Here is a 17312-nt window from a genome sequence, read left to right as displayed (position 1 = left end):
GGACATAGGGAATAATTGGTTGTTCCAGCTTTACATAATACAGAGTGATCTGCCCTTGTGAGGAGGTCTCCATTGTGATGTCATCATTTTCGTCATTTTGCCTGGAAGATGTGATCTAACATCCACAAAAACATGACCTAACAATTAATATCTACCAGATAACTCTATGTGTAAATACAGAATAGGGGCAAAGAGAAGACATGGGTGTTTTATAGGGAAAATGGATGGGAGTATGCTAAGTGTCATATAGGGGATATTGGATTATGGGGGGCAAGGTTGGGAGAATTAAGGTTAAGGGGTCAGGACAGGTAGCAAGGAGGGACAGTAATGCTAGATGGTGGAAGAAAAAGGGTTATGGAGGGAGATCAGGGAACTGTGAGCTGGGATGGGGGATGCAGGAGGGTGAGGGAAGGAAAGAAGGAGTTGGGAGTTTTTTACAGGAAGTGAAGGGTGACTTGTTAAGATATAGAAAAGAGCAGACTGAGGAATTTTATGAAAATGAGAATATAGAAAGGGTGAGGAGGCTAGAGGGAAGAAGGAGAAATGGGTTTAGGAAAGAGAAGGGGTAAAGGGATTAGGTAGGGCTTTCAGGGGACTAAGAGAGGGAGAGAAAAGGGTAAGGAGGCTAAGGGAAGAAGGAGAAATGGGTTTAGGAAAGAGAAAGGTAAAGGGATTAGGTAGGGCTTTCAGGAGACAAAGAGAGGGGGAGAAAAGAGGACTAAGTAAAGAGAAGAAGGCTACATCAGTGATAAAAGACGGTATGTGCTAACAAGGGCAGGGCTTTGTAAAGAGGAGTATCAGATGAGTATTAGGACTAGCAGATAGGTATGGGGAAGGCTTTTTGGGGAAAGGAATTTAAACTGGGACGGGATTGTTTGAAAACATATTTCTTTGTATGGAAAAAATTATGTTAAAAAAGTTTTGATCATTCAGCAAAAGAAAAAAAATGAATATGGAAAAATGGTGCATTGTTAATGACATTTACATGGATATGTATATACATGAGATAAATATATGATAACATTTTTTTTATCTTGAATAGTCTGGAACAACAGGAAACCCAAAAGGAGTGATGCAGAGTCATGACAGTGTGAGTATTACTATAGAGTGTACTGTTAACACAGTGATTACAGGATGAAAATTGTATTGGTTTAAAGGACATGTATCTTGTAAATGTAATCTTTATGGTAATCTAATTTGCTAAGTAAGATGATAAACATTTTAAATTATTTATATAATAATATTTTGTACCATCAAAAAGTATCTAGACATCAGATTGTGTTCAGCCAAAAACTAGGTTACCATTACTATAAATAGAAATAGACAGAATTTTGAACAAGTCAACATTGTGCTGTGAAAACTAGGCCACCATTACAAAAAAAATCAATAATTTCAAAATTGCCCCATTTCAGACTGCGATCTTGTAAGAGTTCTGACATATTTTATTCTACAGCTAACTTTTGTGTGCCGGTCAGGATTGAGTGTGTATAACTTAAGGCAAGGAGAGGAAGTGGTCGTGAGTTATCTGCCCCTGAGTCATAGTGCGGGGATGTTGCTTGACATTCACCTGCCCTATTTCTGTGGAGCCTGCGTCTATTTTGCACAACCTGATGCTTTGAAGGTATAGAGACATTGTTATTACAATGTTTTTCAAAATCAGACTATTGTAAAGCTGGTTATTTCAGTGGATCAAAATTAAGTCCTAGTGTATCAAAATTTCATAGTTTAAATTAATAATAACATATATTTCAACCATTTCATGATTTTTCATCAATGAAATTTTTGCAGCAATGAAGATGACCCGTGCAATAGTAGATGACCCGTGCAATAGTGAAAATATCACCACTGCAAATGATAAATGCTCACACTGACTGGTGTGATCTCAGCATTTGTGGATAGAATCTGTTGTTATGTAATCTATAATGTGTGTAATGTTAGGGGACCCTGAAGAACACCCTTGTGGAGTGTCGTCCTACCATATTCCTGGGCGTACCAAGAGTCTGGGAGAAGTTTGCGGAGAAGATGCAGGAGACAGCTCGTTCTGTTACTGGGCTGAAAAAGACGATTGGTGTTAAGGCGAAGAAGTTGGGATTAAAAGGAGTCTATGCTACAATGAAACAGTAAGACTCAAACAATGATAGGATGATCTTTTGATTTGTTGATAAGTTGTCAACTCATTATTCTGTGAATTATTCAATAGAGAAAAAAATTACAGAATCAACACATTGGAGTAGTCATCAGTTTCATTTCAAATTCAAAGGTTTCACAGAAGAGAGAGTCAGCCAAAACCCTTATAGGGAAAAAAAACCTGTTCAGTTATGAATCAGAGGGCATGTCAGGCTTTTGATATTATTGGGCAATTTTCATCATTGATAGTAAATTCAGGTTTATAGGAAATGTAGACATTGATAACTAGTAATTATAGCACAGTATCTCGTATTCATCTTCTTGGTCCTGCATTGGCATTAGAAAAGAAACGAATGTCTGTTTACCATGCTTGTTGTAGTAGAAGTTATTGATATGCTATCCTCATTCTGTACCTCCTATGGGAGCAAATTTGAACAAAAACATTACTAAAAGATGAAATGGTATAAAACCATTTTACTAATATTAAAACAACAAAAAATGGATTTAAAGTTTCTAATTTCCAAGTTTTTCTCTTTATCCAGTCAACACAAACCAAGAGGATGGAGTGTTGCTCAGTCCTTAGTGTTTAACAAGGTAAAAAAGACCCTCGGTCTCGACCGATGTCATTTACACATCACAGGGGCTGCTCCCATCACCAAGGAAACCATCGAATACTTCTACTGTTTTAATATCAACATCCTGTCTGTGTACGGAATGAGTGAGAGTACAGGTAAGTCTGTTAGACTGAACAAAACAAAACTGTTAGTGATAAAGTGTACGGAATGAGTGAGAGTACAGGTAAGTCTGTTAGACTGAACAAAACAAAACTGTTAGTGATAAAGTGTACGGAATGAGTGAGAGTACAGGTAAGTCTGTTAGACTGAACAAAACAAAACTGTTAGTGATAAAGTGTACGGAATGAGTGAGAGTACAGGTAAGTCTGTTAGACTGAACAAAACAAAACTGTTAGTGATAAAGTGTACGGAATGATGGAGAGTACAGGTAAGTCTGTTAGACTGAACAAAACAAAACTGTTAGTGATAAAGTGTACGGAATGATGGAGAGTACAGGTAAGTCTGTAGACTGAACAAAACAAAACTGTTAGTGATAAAGTGTACGGAATGATGGAGAGTACAGGTAAGCCTGTTAGACTGAACAAAACAAAACTGTTAGTGATAAAGTGTACGGAATGAGTGAGAGTACAGGTAAGTCTGTTAGACTGAACAAAACAAAACTGTTAGTGATAAAGTGTACGGAATGAGTGAGAGTACAGGTAAGTCTGTTAGACTGAACAAAACAAAACTGTTAGTGAGTGATAAAGTGTACGGAATGTGATAAGTGTAGAGATACAGGTAAGTCTGTTAGACTGAACAAAACAAAACTGTTAGTGATAAAGTGTACGGAATGAGTGAGAGTACAGGTAAGTCTGCTAGACTGAACAAAACAAAACTGTTAGTGATAAAGTGTACGGAATGAGTGAGAGTACAGGTAAGTCTGTTAGACTGAACAAAACAAAACTGTTAGTGATAAAGTGTACGGAATGAGCCAGATTACAGGTAAGTCTGTAGACTGAACAAAACAAAACTGTTAGTGATAAAGTGTACGGAATGAGTGAGAGTACAGGTAAGTCTGTTAGACTGAACAAAACAAACTGTTAGTGATAAAGTGTACGGAATGAGCCAGATTACAGGTAAGTCTGCTAGACTGAACAAAACAAAACTGTTAGTGATAAAGTGTACGGAATGAGAGAGAGTACAGGTAAGTCTGTTAGACTGAACAAAACAAAACTGTTAGTGATAAAGTGTACGGAATGAGTGAGAGTACAGGTAAGTCTGTTAGACTGAACAAAACAAAACTGTTAGTGATAAAGTGTACGGAATGAGGGAGAGTACAGGTAAGTCTGTTAGACTGAACAAAACAAAACTGTTAGTGATAAAGTGTACGGAATGATGGAGAGTACAGGTAAGTCTGTTAGACTGAACAAAACAAAACTGTTAGTGATAAAGTGTACGGAATGAGTGAGAGTACAGGTAAGTCTGTTAGACTGAACAAAACAAAACTGTTAGTGATAAAGTGTACGGAATGAGCGAGAGTACAGGTAAGTCTGTTAGACTGAACAAAACAAAACTGTTAGTGATAAAGTGTACGGAATGAGCGAGAGTACAGGTAAGTCTGTTAGACTGAACAAAACAAAACTGTTAGTGATAAAGTGTACGGAATGAGTGAGAGTACAGGTAAGTCTGTTAGACTGAACAAAACAAAACTGTTAGTGATAAAGTGTACGGAATGAGTGAGAGTACAGGTAAGTCTGTTAGACTGAACAAAACAAAACTGTTAGTGATAAAGTGTACAGAATGATGGAGAGTACAGGTAAGTCAGTTAGACTGAACAAAACAAAACTGTTAGTGATAAAGTGTACGGAATGATGGAGAGTACAGGTAAGTCTGCTAGACTGAACAAAACAAAACTGTTAGTGATAAAGTGTACGGAATGATGGAGAGTACAGGTAAGTCTGTTAGACTGAACAAAACAAAACTGTTAGTGATAAAGTGTACGGAATGATGGAGAGTACAGGTAAGTCTGTTTAGACTGAACAAAACAAAACTGTTAGTGATAAAGTGTACGGAATGATGAAGTGAGAGTACAGGTAAGTCTGTTAGACTGAACAAAACAAAACTGTTAGTGATAAAGTGTACGGAATGAGTGAGAGTACAGGTAAGTCTGTTAGACTGAACAAAACAAAACTGTTAGTGATAAAGTGTACGGAATGAGAGAGAGTACAGGTAAGTCTGTTAGACTGAACAAAACAAAACTGTTAGTGATAAAGTGTACGGAATGAGTGAGAGTACAGGTAAGTCTGTTAGACTGAACAAAACAAAACTGTTAGTGATAAAGTGTACGGAATGAGTGAGAGTACAGGTAAGTCTGTTAGACTGAACAAAACAAAACTGTTAGTGATAAAGTGTACGGAATGAGTGAGAGTACAGGTAAGTCTGTTAGACTGAACAAAACAAAACTGTTAGTGATAAAGTGTACGGAATGAGTGAGAGTACAGGTAAGTCTGTTAGACTGAACAAAACAAAACTGTTAGTGATAAAGTGTACGGAATGAGTGAGAGTACAGGTAAGTCTGTTAGACTGAACAAAACAAAACTGTTAGTGATAAAGTGTACGGAATGAGTGAGAGTACAGGTAAGTCTGTTAGACTGAACAAAACAAAACTGTTAGTGATAAAGTGTACGGAATGAGTGAGAGTACAGGTAAGTCTGTTAGACTGAACAAAACAAAACTGTTAGTGATAAAGTGTACGGAATGAGTGAGAGTACAGGTAAGTCTGTTAGACTGAACAAAACAAAACTGTTAGTGATAAAGTGTACGGAATGAGAGAGAGTACAGGTAAGTCTGTTAGACTGAACAAAACAAAACTGTTAGTGATAAAGTGTACGGAATGAGTGAGAGTACAGGTAAGTCTGTTAGACTGAACAAAACTGAACTGTTAGTGATAAAGTGTACGGAATGAGTGGAGAGTACAGGTAAGTCTGTTAGACTGAACAAAACAAAACTGTTAGTGATAAAGTGTACGGAATGAGTGAGAGTACAGGTAAGTCTGTTAGACTGAACAAAACAAAACTGTTAGTGATAAAGTGTACGGAATGATGGAGAGTACAGGTAAGTCAGTTAGACTGAACAAAACAAAACTGTTAGTGATAAAGTGTACGGAATGATGGAGAGTACAGGTAAGTCTGCTAGACTGAACAAAACAAAACTGTTAGTGATAAAGTGTACGGAATGAGTGAGAGTACAGGTAAGTCTGTTAGACTGAACAAAACAAAACTGTTAGTGATAAAGTGTACGGAATGAGCGAGAGTACAGGTAAGTCTGTTAGACTGAACAAAACAAAACTGTTAGTGATAAAGTGTACGGAATGATGGAGAGTACAGGTAAGTCTGCTAGACTGAACAAAACAAAACTGTTAGTGATAAAGTGTACGGAATGATGGAGAGTACAGGTAAGTCCTGTTAGACTGAACAAAACAAAACTGTTAGTGATAAAGTGTACGGAATGAGAGAGAGTACAGGTAAGTCTGTTAGACTGAACAAAACAAAACTGTTAGTGATAAAGTGTACGGAATGAGTGAGAGTACAGGTAAGTCTGTTAGACTGAACAAAACAAAACTGTTAGTGATAAAGTGTACGGAATGATGGAGAGTACAGGTAAGTCTGTTAGACTGAACAAAACAAAACTGTTAGTGATAAAGTGTACGGAATGAGTGAGAGTACAGGTAAGACTGCTAGACTGAACAATACAAAACTGCTTATGATAAAGTGTACGGAATGAGGGAGAGTACAGGTAAGTCTGTTAGAATGAACAAAACAAAACTGTTAGTGATAAAGTGTACGGAATGAGTGAGAGTAAAGGTAAGTCTGCTAGACTGAACAAAACAAAACTGTTAGTGATAAAGTGTACGGAATGATGGAGAGTACAGGTAAGTCTGTTAGACTGAACAAAACAAAACTGTTAGTGATAAAGTGTACGGAATGATGGAGAGTACAGGTAAGTCTGTTAGACTGAACAAAACAAAACTGTTAGTGATAAAGTGTACGGAATGAGTGAGAGTACAGGTAAGTCTGTTAGACTGAACAAAACAAAACTGTTAGTGATAAAGTGTACGGAATGAGTGAGAGTACAGGTAAGTCTGTTAGACTGAACAAAACAAAACTGTTAGTGATAAAGTGTACGGAATGAGTGAGAGTACAGGTAAGTCTGTTAGAGACTGAACAAAACAAAACTGTTAGTGATAAAGTGTACGGAATGAGCGAGAGTACAGGTAAGTCTGTTAGACTGAACAAAACAAAACTGTTAGTGATAAAGTGTACGGAATGAGCCAGATTACAGGTAAGTCTGCTGACTGAACAAAACAAAACTGTTAGTGATAAAGTGTACGGAATGAGCGAGAGTACAGGTAAGTCTGTTAGACTGAACAAAACAAAACTGTTAGTGATAAAGTGTACGGAATGAGTGAGAGTACAGGTAAGTCTGTTAGACTGAACAAAACAAAACTGTCAGTGTTAAAACTCCATCATAAAACATGATTCAGTTTTATATCCAATCCTGTCACACACCACCATTTAAGGACTTGCCTGATATAGGAGCAGGGGGAAAGTCAGAGTACACAGAGAAACACTATACAGACCACTGTGGTAGTATAATGTCGGAACAGTCTTACTTGTAATGGTCACTTAGACACTAAATGATAGTAGTAAACTTATTTAATGGGAAATGTATAAAAAGTAAATATCATAGTTTTATCATAGTCATTGAAGTTCATAAATACTGTGTTATTTTAGGTCCTCACATCTCAGAGAAGCCAGAGAACTTCCGAATCGGGAGTGTGGGCTGTGACATTGCTGGAGTTACTACAAAGTTAGTGGAGGCCGAAACTCAGAGAAGGACGGAAGTGGAGAGGTATACATCAACCAGCAGATTATAATATAGTCATCAACTTAGTCAATCTAGTTAAAATCTTAACGGAAGTGGAGAGGTATTTACATCAACCAGCAGATTGTAATATAGTCATCAACTTAGTCAATCTAGTTAAAATCTTAACGGAAGTGGAGAGGTATACATCAACCAGCAGATTGTAATATAGTCATCAACTTAGTCAATCTAGTTAAAATCTTAACGGAAGTGGAGAGGTATACATCAACCAGCAGATTGTAATATAGTCATCAACTTAGTCAATCTAGTTAAAATCTTAACGGAAGTGGAGAGGTATACATCAACCAGCAGATTGTAATATAGTCATCAACTTAGTCAATCTAGTTAAAATCTTAACGGAAGTGGAGAGGTATACATCAACCAGCAGATTGTAATATAGTCATCAACTTAGTCAATCTAGTTAAAATCTTAACGGAAGTGGAGAGGTATACATCAACCAGCAGATTATAATATAGTCATCAACTTAGTCGATCTAGTTAAAATCTTAACGGAAGTGGAGAGGTATACATCAACCAGCAGATTGTAATATAGTCATCAACTTAGTCAATCTAGTTAAAATCTTAACGGAAGTGGAGAGGTATACATCAACCAGCAGATTGTAATATAGTCATCAACTTAGTCAATCTAGTTAAAATCTTAACGGAAGTGGAGAGGTATACATCAACCAGCAGATTGTAATATAGTCATCAACTTAGTCAATCTAGTTAAAATCTTAACGGAAGTGGAGAGGTATACATCAACCAGCAGATTGTAATATAGTCATCAACTTAGTCGATCTAGTTAAAATCTTAACTGCCGCTTCCCATAGACCATCCGATGGTCTGCAGGGAGCAACATAGAAGATTTTATTTTAACTTAGCGATCTAAAGTTTTGTATTTGTCATTTTTTCAGTTATATACTTGAGAGCTAACACTTCATATTTTACTATTAGCATGAAGACTTTATGCTTGAAACAAAAATTGTGATGTGTAAACTAGCTCTTTAAATACTTTAATCTTAGTCATGTTATATTGAACCAGTATGTTCTACCCCAGACTTAGTGATAAATAAAACAAAATGTTGGTTGAGAATGAAAATTTATTGCAATGTCGAGAGAACCCATTTTTATGTGTTTTCACTTGTGCACAATTTTTTTACAGTATACTTGGTCTTTATTGACTAATGTTCATGCCTCTTTAGGTGTGTATGTGGGGCCGGAATGTCTTCATGGGCTACCTGAATAACGAAGAAAAGACAACAGAAGCTCTAGATGACGATGGCTGGCTTCACTCCGGTGACATCGGTAAACACGACAGTAACGGATTCCTATACATCACAGGCAGAATCAAAGGTAAAGCATTGTAGTGAAGTAGGATAGACAAAATTAAATTAAGTTAAAATATTATTAAATGGACAATTCACTCAGGCTAATTCTTTTACATAACCATGAAGCAAAATATGGTATAAATGTATTGTTCTACATTTCTTATGAAACATATAACGTAAAACATTGACAAATTCCAAGACATTGTTAAGTATTTTAATTAATATCGTTGAAATATCAAATCGTTGATCAATACGATTAAGCAGGTAGAATGTAGACGCTGTACCCATACCCGAGCCAAAGTCACGCACGTTAAACAAATGAACTACATAACCACTGAGAAGGTGATGAAATTATTTTTATGCAAGACAATTCACCTAATAAGGTAAATACACTACTGTCAGAGCGATTTGAGCAGTTCTAGACAAAAGTTGCATTACTCTACAAGCAAGGGACAGGGTTCGGCATACAAGAAGTTCGACCACAATGTGTAATGGCAGACAGCGAGCAAGTTTGAACATTTCACACACATGTCACCACCATGGATTTTCAGGCATATCACAGTAAAACCGACTGATCTAATTTCCATTAGAACTGGGGTTTTCCCGATATTTCCTAGCTATTACAGTGATCATCTTACACATTGCCTTTTCATTTCTATGGTAACTTTAGTGTTAAGTTTAAGGATGGTTTCCGGTGTAATTGTGTACAGTTTTCATTCATAGATTGATCAAAATGCATCAGAGATGCACAATCATCTTTCAAGCAAAAATGATTTCAAAATAACAATTTTCATTCTGTTCCTCAGAGTTGCTGATCACAGCAGGCGGTGAAAACATAGCCCCAATCCCAATAGAGGACAATGTAAAGGAGGAACTACATGTCGTCTCCAACTGTATGCTGATCGGGGACAAAATGAAATTCCTCAGTATGCTCATCACATTCAAGGTAAACCCTTTAATATGTTGAAATGGTGATAAACATATAACCTGTAGTTTTACTCTATGTCCCGACATATTACCACAAGCCCTCCACCTCTGGGATGCGGGTTCGAATCCCATGTGGGGCAGTTGCCAGGTACTGACCGCTGACCGGTGGTTTTTCTCCGGGTACTCCGGCTTTCCTCCACCAACAAACCTGGCACGTCCTTACATGACCCTGGCTGTTAATAGGACGTAAAACTAAACAAACCAAACCAAACGTTATGTAGCTATCCAATCACGTCCAGTTGTAATTCATTCACCCAGGAAAATATTCAGCCAATAAATAACTTAATAATAAATATTTAATTTACAAGGACTGTCTAAAATTTGTTTACGTCATTGTAATGTTGCTAAAGAGTTTCTCTATACAACAATATAATAAAACAATACAATTTTTCCAGGTTGAAATAGACATAGATACAGGAGAACCTACAGATGAGCTGACAGCCGAGGTACGGGAGTGGTGCCAGTCGCTGGGGTGTAACTACACAACTATGTCACAGGTACTACAAGAGAAGAATCAAAACCTCTTCAAAGCCATACAGACTGGGATAGACAAGGCTAATGACCGAGCCATCTCACGGGCATCCAAGGTCCAGAAATGGTCATTACTCCCGCGAGATTTCTCCATTCCCGGTGGCGAGTTAGGTGAGCTTCTCTTACAAATTTATAGTAATATATTCATTTGATACAAAAAAAGTTTGCCTCTCTTTAAAACAGATTCATATTTAGATATTCATTTTATAGAAACAAATATTTTTTGGTGTAAAAATGAAATGGTTAAGGCTTCATTTTACCTCCGCAGAAATGGTTTAGGCTTCATTTTACCTCTGCAAATGCAATTTCGTAGTTTAAAATTAAAGCCATGTTATGGTTTGAATGAAACATGGAAGTATAATAGTACAGTTGAACAAAGACATTCCACACTTTGATAATCATATTTTATTTTACCCAATTGGTAAATAGATATAATTAAAAAACTACACAGTTATGATATTTTCAGTATGCATTTGTAAGGCTAGGGGGTGCTTATCAGGTCAAATAATTTATACATTTTTGTGTACAGTATACTTAATTTGGCATTAATGATTATTGTGGGTAGATGTGACAGGTAAATATGCTCCCTGGTGATCTAGTAATTTATAACCTTTTATTTAACTTCAACAGTAAAACAAATGGTTGTCTTAAAGACTTCATTGCTATCATGATTATTTTAATTTTGTAGGTCCCACTCTGAAGCTGAGGCGTCCAATCGTAGTAAAGATGTACGACAAGACGATTAAAGCTTTCTATGGAGAAACGTGAATCTCCGGAAAAAAACTAATAAAAACCTTGATGATGTGAAATAAAGGACAGAACACCAACTATTTAATCATACAGTGAAGGAAATTCAGTTGCTGTGTTCAGCTCCTGTTTCTATTTGCTCTAAAGTGTGAAAATTTGTACCACAATGAGGATTTGTTTTCTTAATACATAAACTAAATACAGCATAATTTATCTAAACTAAATGTCATCGGGACCAGCTTTTTTGGTTGATTCTGGATTATACAGATTGTAATTACTAATGATTAAGAAGGAAAATGACACATTTTAATAGACAGAGATATGGACTAGATGCTGGCCGGATTTGACAGGTTACTCTGTACACAGATCTTATGTCTAACTCTGACTACGGTATCCTAGAAATCTCAATATCTGTTTATTGTTCTATGTTATTTCCCTAATAGTGTGGTTGAACCCTGTTTTAACCACAATATCATCATTGTAAAGATCCAAGTTTAGAAAGAAAGGACAGTTTTTATGATATACATTTTTGATTATTATGTAGACCTATATTAAGGCAGCTGTGAATAGCAGGGTTTGTAATGTTCAGAATTAATGGATGAACAAGACCCCAGGGGAGATTCTGTATACCTGTGTCAGTGTTGATATTCTGTTGTAATACTTAAGGATATTTAGGTTCAATCAAAAGCTCTTTTGTGCCATAAGTAGAAAAGTTCATTTCTTATATTCATATCAACTGGAACATAGCTAGACTGGACAGAATGGGTTTGGGTAATACTTCAAGACCCTATCCCCAAACTTTTTTTAGGAAATAAAAAGCAGCAATTCCAAAATTTCTAAATTTTCAGTTTTACAGTAAAATGTTCAACAGTAATTAATCAATTACATGATAGATATTATATGGCATTGAAATGTATTTTGTTGAGCCCTTTTGGAGAGAAACAGAGGAAAAGAAACATTGAAAAAGCCCAGCAAGAAGACTCATTCCAGTACTGTTTTTTTTGTTCAAATTTTTAATATGAAGTTTAGAATTTATAATAAAATGTATTAGTGAGTTTTCAGCTTACACATCTATATACGCTATACACATATTATTTTCTTCTAATTATACCAAATATCACATGTGTCTACTGTATTACAGTGGGAAAATGTGGGCATGATATCTAAAGATCTATTTTTATATGGGTTTAATGAAATTATACCTTGATGTAATGATGTTGGTATAGATTTTATTGTTTACAGACTTAATGTTTTAGATACACAGTTTTGGTAGAAATTATGTTTCCACAGACAAGATGCCCAGATTTCTACAGAAAACTTGGTTTTGTTACCATATCAGTAAACATGCTGTTTTTACTGGCTGGCATAACAACTTTAAATGTGTGGGGTTACACAATTTTAACTATTAACAAAAGTAACATTCACAATACTGGCTATCAGTGGTTATGAGAAGGAATAGTCACAAACTTTATACGTTTATTTTCATATAAATTTGTACTTTAAAGTATTTTGGGATATGAACTGTAATCATGTTTTATTTTAATGTTGCAGTAAATATAATCTACATATATATTATATTTTTTTTAACATTTATGTACATTAATAAACTTTATGGAAGAATAAAAATATATACATTTGTTAACAATCATCAGGGTTTTATATTTGTTAACAATCATCAGGGTTTTATATTTGTTAACAATCATCAGGGTTTTTAGGTCATCTGACCCGAAGGGTCAGGATGACCTATTGTCATCATGCACCGTCCGTCCTCGTGCGCCGTCCGCCGTCCGCCGTGCGTAAACTTTTCATTCAAACGACTTCTTCTCAATAACCGGAAGGCCCAGGGTACTCATATTTGGCCTGTAGGTTGCTGGGATGGAGGGCTACCAAGTTTGTTCAAATGAATGACCTTGACCTTCATTCAAGGTCACAGGGGTCAAAAAGGCTAAAATCTTTAAACGACTTCTTCTCAAGAACCAGAAGGCCCAGGGTACTTATATTTGCCCTGTAGGAGGCTCGGATGAAGAGCTACTAAGTTTGTTCAAATGAATTACCTTGACCTTCATTCAAGGTCACGAGGGTCAAATAGGCTAAATCTTTAAATGACTTCTTCTCAAGAACCAGAAGGCCCAGGAGACTGATATTTGGCCTGTATGATGCTGGGATGAAGGGCTACCAAGTTTATTCAAATAAATGACCTTGACCTTGATTCAAGGTCACAGGGGTCAAAAAGGCTAAAATCCTTCAAACAACTTCTTGTGAATAACTAAGAGGCCTAGAGACCTGATATTAGGCCTGTGGCATGCTGGGATGAAGGGCTACCAAGTTTGTTCAAATGAATGGCCTTGATCTTCATTCAAGGTCATTGGGGTCAAATAGGCTAAAATCTTTAAATGACTTCTTCTCAAGAACCAGAAGACCCAGGGTACTGATATTGGGAATGTAGCATGCTGGGATGAAGGTCTACCAAGTTTGTTCAAATGAATTACCTTAACCTTCATTCAAGGTCACAGGGGTCAAAAATATTTTAAACTAAAATCTTTAAACGACTTCTTCTCAAGAACCAGACAGCCCAGGGTACTGATATTGGGCCCGTAGGATGCTGGGATGAAAGGCTACCAAGTTTGTTCAAATAAATGACCTTGACCTTCATTCAAGGTTACAAGGGTCAAATAGGCTATAATGATTTAAACAACATCTTGTGAATAATGAAGAGGTTTAGAGACCTGATATTGGGCCTGTGGCATGCTTGGATGAAGGGCTACCAAGTTTGTTCCAATGAATGACCTTGATCTTCATTCAAGGTCACGGGGGTCAAATAGGCTAAAATCTTTAAATGACTTCTTCTCAAGAACCAGAAGGCCCAGGATACTCATATTGGGCATGTAGCATGCTGGGATGAAGGGCTACCAAGTTTGTTCGAATGAAGGACCTTGACCTTCATATAAGGTCACAGGGGTCAAATAGGCTAAAATCCTTTAAACAACTTCTTGTGAATAACTAAGAGGCCTAGAGACCTGATATTGGGCCTTTGACATGCTTGGATGAAGGGCTATCAAATTTGTTCAAATGAATGGCCTTGATCTTCATTCAAGGTCATGGGGGTCAAAAAGGCTAAAATCTTTAAACAACTTCTTTTCAAGACCTAGAAGGCACATGGTACTGATATTGGGCATGTAGCATGCTTGGATGAAGGGCTATCAAGTTTATTCAAATGAATGACCTTGATCTTCATTTAAGGTCACGGGCGGCAAATAGACTAAAATCTTTAAATGACTTCTTCTCAAGAACCAGAAGGCTCAGGGTACTGATATTGAGCATGTAGCATGCTGGGATGAAGGGCTACAAAGTTTGTTCAAATGAATTACCTTGACCTTCAATCAAGGTCACAGAGGTCAAATAGGCTAAAATCTTTAAACGACTATGTTGTATTGTACTAATAGTCAGATGACCGTTAAGGCCCATGGGCCTCTTGTATTTAACTTGGGTCACATACTATTGGTTTGGAGGTAAAGTCCCATTGGTTCGGTTCCTTTTTAATTGGTGTGAAACATTCTACATAACTAATGGTCAGTTGGAGAACATACATACTCGATCAGTATAAGGAGTGGGACAACTAGCTTACTATTGGCAGGATGGGGCAGACAGTTCTTTGACAGTACACATCCCTGAGACAGCACTATACAAGAGGCCTAAGGGCCTTAACGGTCATTTGACTACCTTGGCAATAACCATATTGGAAATTAGATATGGTACATGCAAAGATTTTGGCCTATTTGACCCATGTGACCTTGAAAGTAGACCTTGACAGCTATTAGCCTATTTGACCCATGTGACCTTGAAAGTATGTCAAGGTCATTAATTTTCACAACTTTGGTAGCCCTTTATCCAAGCATACCACAGGCCAAATATGAGTACTCTGGACCTTTCGGTTAGTTAGAAGAAGTCATTAAAAGATTTTAGCCTATTTGGCCCCCTGTGACCTTGAAAGTAGGTCAAGGTCATTCATTTTTACAACTTTGCTAGTCCTCCATCCCATCATGCCACAGGCAAAATATGAGTACCCTGGACCTTTCGGTAAGTAAGATGTCGTTCAAAGATTTTAGTCTACTTGACCCATGTGACCTTGAAATTAGGTCAAGGTCATTCATTTTCAGAACTTTGGTCGCCCTTTATCGATGCATACCACAGGCCAAATATGAGTACTCTGGACCTTTTGGTAAGTTAGAAGAAGTCGTTCAAAGATTTTAGCCTATTTGGCCCACTGTGACCTTGAAAGTAGGTCAAGGTAATTCATTTTTACAACTTTTGTAGCCCTTCATCCCGGCATACCGCAGGCCAAATAGGAGTTATATGGACCATTTGGTTAGTTAGAAGAAGTTGTTCAAAGATTTTAGCCTATTTGACCCCTGTGACCTTGATAATAGGTCAAGGTCATTCATTTTCACAACTTTGGTAGCCCTTCATCCCAGTATGCTTCAGGACAAATATGAGTAATTAAGGCTTTACGGTAAATCATAGGAAGTTGTTTGAATGAAAAGTTTACGCACAGCGCACGACGACGGACAGTGCATGATGACCCTTTGGGTCAGATGACCTAAATATGGGAAGAGCAATAATAAGGTGATTTTGCCCTAACATACTGCAGGCTCCAAAAACATACTGCAGACACCTCCCAAAACATACTGCAGACTCCTTCCAAATAATACTGTAGACTCTTTCCAAAACATGCTTTAGACTCCTTCTTAAACACACTGCAAAGACACTGCAGACTCCTCTTAAAACATACTGCAGACTCCTCCTTAAACATACTGCAGACTCCTCCTTAAACATACTGCAGACTCCTCCTAAACAATACTGCAGACTCCTCCTTAAACATACTGCAGACTCCTCCTAAAACATACTGCAGACTCCTCCTAAAACGAACTGCAGACTCTTCCCAAAACATATTGCAGATTCCTCCTAAAACATACTTCAGACTCCTCCTAAACATACTGAAGACTCCTCCCAAAACATACTGCAGACACCTCCCAAAATATACTGCAGACTCCTCCTAAAACATACTGCAGACTCCTCCAAAAACACAATATAGGCGCCTCCCAAAACACACTATAGACGCCTCCCAAAACATACTGCAGACTCCTCTCAAAACATACTGCAGACTCCTCCCAAAACATACTGCAGACTCATCCAAAACATACTGCAGACTCTTCCCAAAATTTCCTACAGGCTCCCAAAACATACTACAGGCTCCCAAAACATGCTGCATACTCTCAAAACTCCAGCTACCAGCACTTATGACACACGTACAACAGATCACGGACAGGAAAGGACAAAATGAGTCTGAATAACATTGTCGGTTCAAGACTTGTAGGTTGCTAGAACAGAACCATTGTAAGTTGATATAATACTAAACTATATAAAACAAAACAAACTATCAATTATCCATTGTGGTCACTTAAGGTCACTGTCGTAAATTGATGTCTAACTGCAGAAGCTTATGTGAAGTTAAGTTAAACTTTTCAATCCTAACACCTGATTAATTAGCACTCTATCATATCTCCTAAACATTAATCTGATCTTTTATTTCACACTGACAAATCTAATCATTGTTAGGCTATACCTGGGAACCTTACAAATCTACTTACTGATTTCTCTGAATGAAACGACAAAGACAATTGAATGACATTCAAGGTTTTATTTTTCTTACAAAAATATTTGATTTTCATATATAATATACATGTAAATACATTTATATTGCATAAAGATCTTTTACGACAGTCCATCTTACTGTACCATGGTAGGCATAGATAAAAATTCTCATAATGTAGTGTATAATTATGATATTAGTATGTGAGTAAATTTCAAACTAAAATATCATAGATATGCTTCATAAATTTTCTTTTTATCTTCGACAAACAGTAAAGATAAAATGTGCATTCTAGATTCAATAGCTTTATAGGCAATGTATTTGCTAAAGTGAGTGCTGAAAGTGTGGTATATTTAAGCATTAAACTATCTTCCTATGGCATCTATGGTCTATATAGATGCCAGAGCTTTGCAGACAATCTTAATAATGTGCACTTGTGATTATGAGATGATTGTCTGCAAAGCTC

At 36.9% G+C, this 17312-nt stretch overlaps 1 protein-coding gene across 1 annotated transcript in view; it reads left to right on the top strand.

The window, feature by feature from the left end:
- The window catches only part of LOC138332950 (long-chain-fatty-acid--CoA ligase ACSBG2-like), a 29143-nt gene extending 16302 nt beyond the window's left edge, over positions 1-12841 (top strand). The window contains 10 exon segments of the mRNA XM_069281009.1: positions 1043-1090; positions 1454-1621; positions 1939-2120; positions 2670-2857; positions 7475-7567; positions 7570-7592; positions 8806-8956; positions 9738-9877; positions 10314-10560; positions 11138-12841. Coding sequence (XP_069137110.1) covers positions 1043-1090; positions 1454-1621; positions 1939-2120; positions 2670-2857; positions 7475-7567; positions 7570-7592; positions 8806-8956; positions 9738-9877; positions 10314-10560; positions 11138-11217 — 1320 coding nt within the window. The 3' untranslated portion in view covers positions 11218-12841.
- Positions 12842-17312: the final 4471 nt, after the last annotated feature.

Source organism: Argopecten irradians, chromosome 10 (assembly GCF_041381155.1).
Source record: "Argopecten irradians isolate NY chromosome 10, Ai_NY, whole genome shotgun sequence".
NCBI classification, from domain to species: domain Eukaryota; kingdom Metazoa; phylum Mollusca; class Bivalvia; order Pectinida; family Pectinidae; genus Argopecten; species Argopecten irradians.
This window is presented reverse-complemented; position numbering and strand designations above follow the sequence as displayed.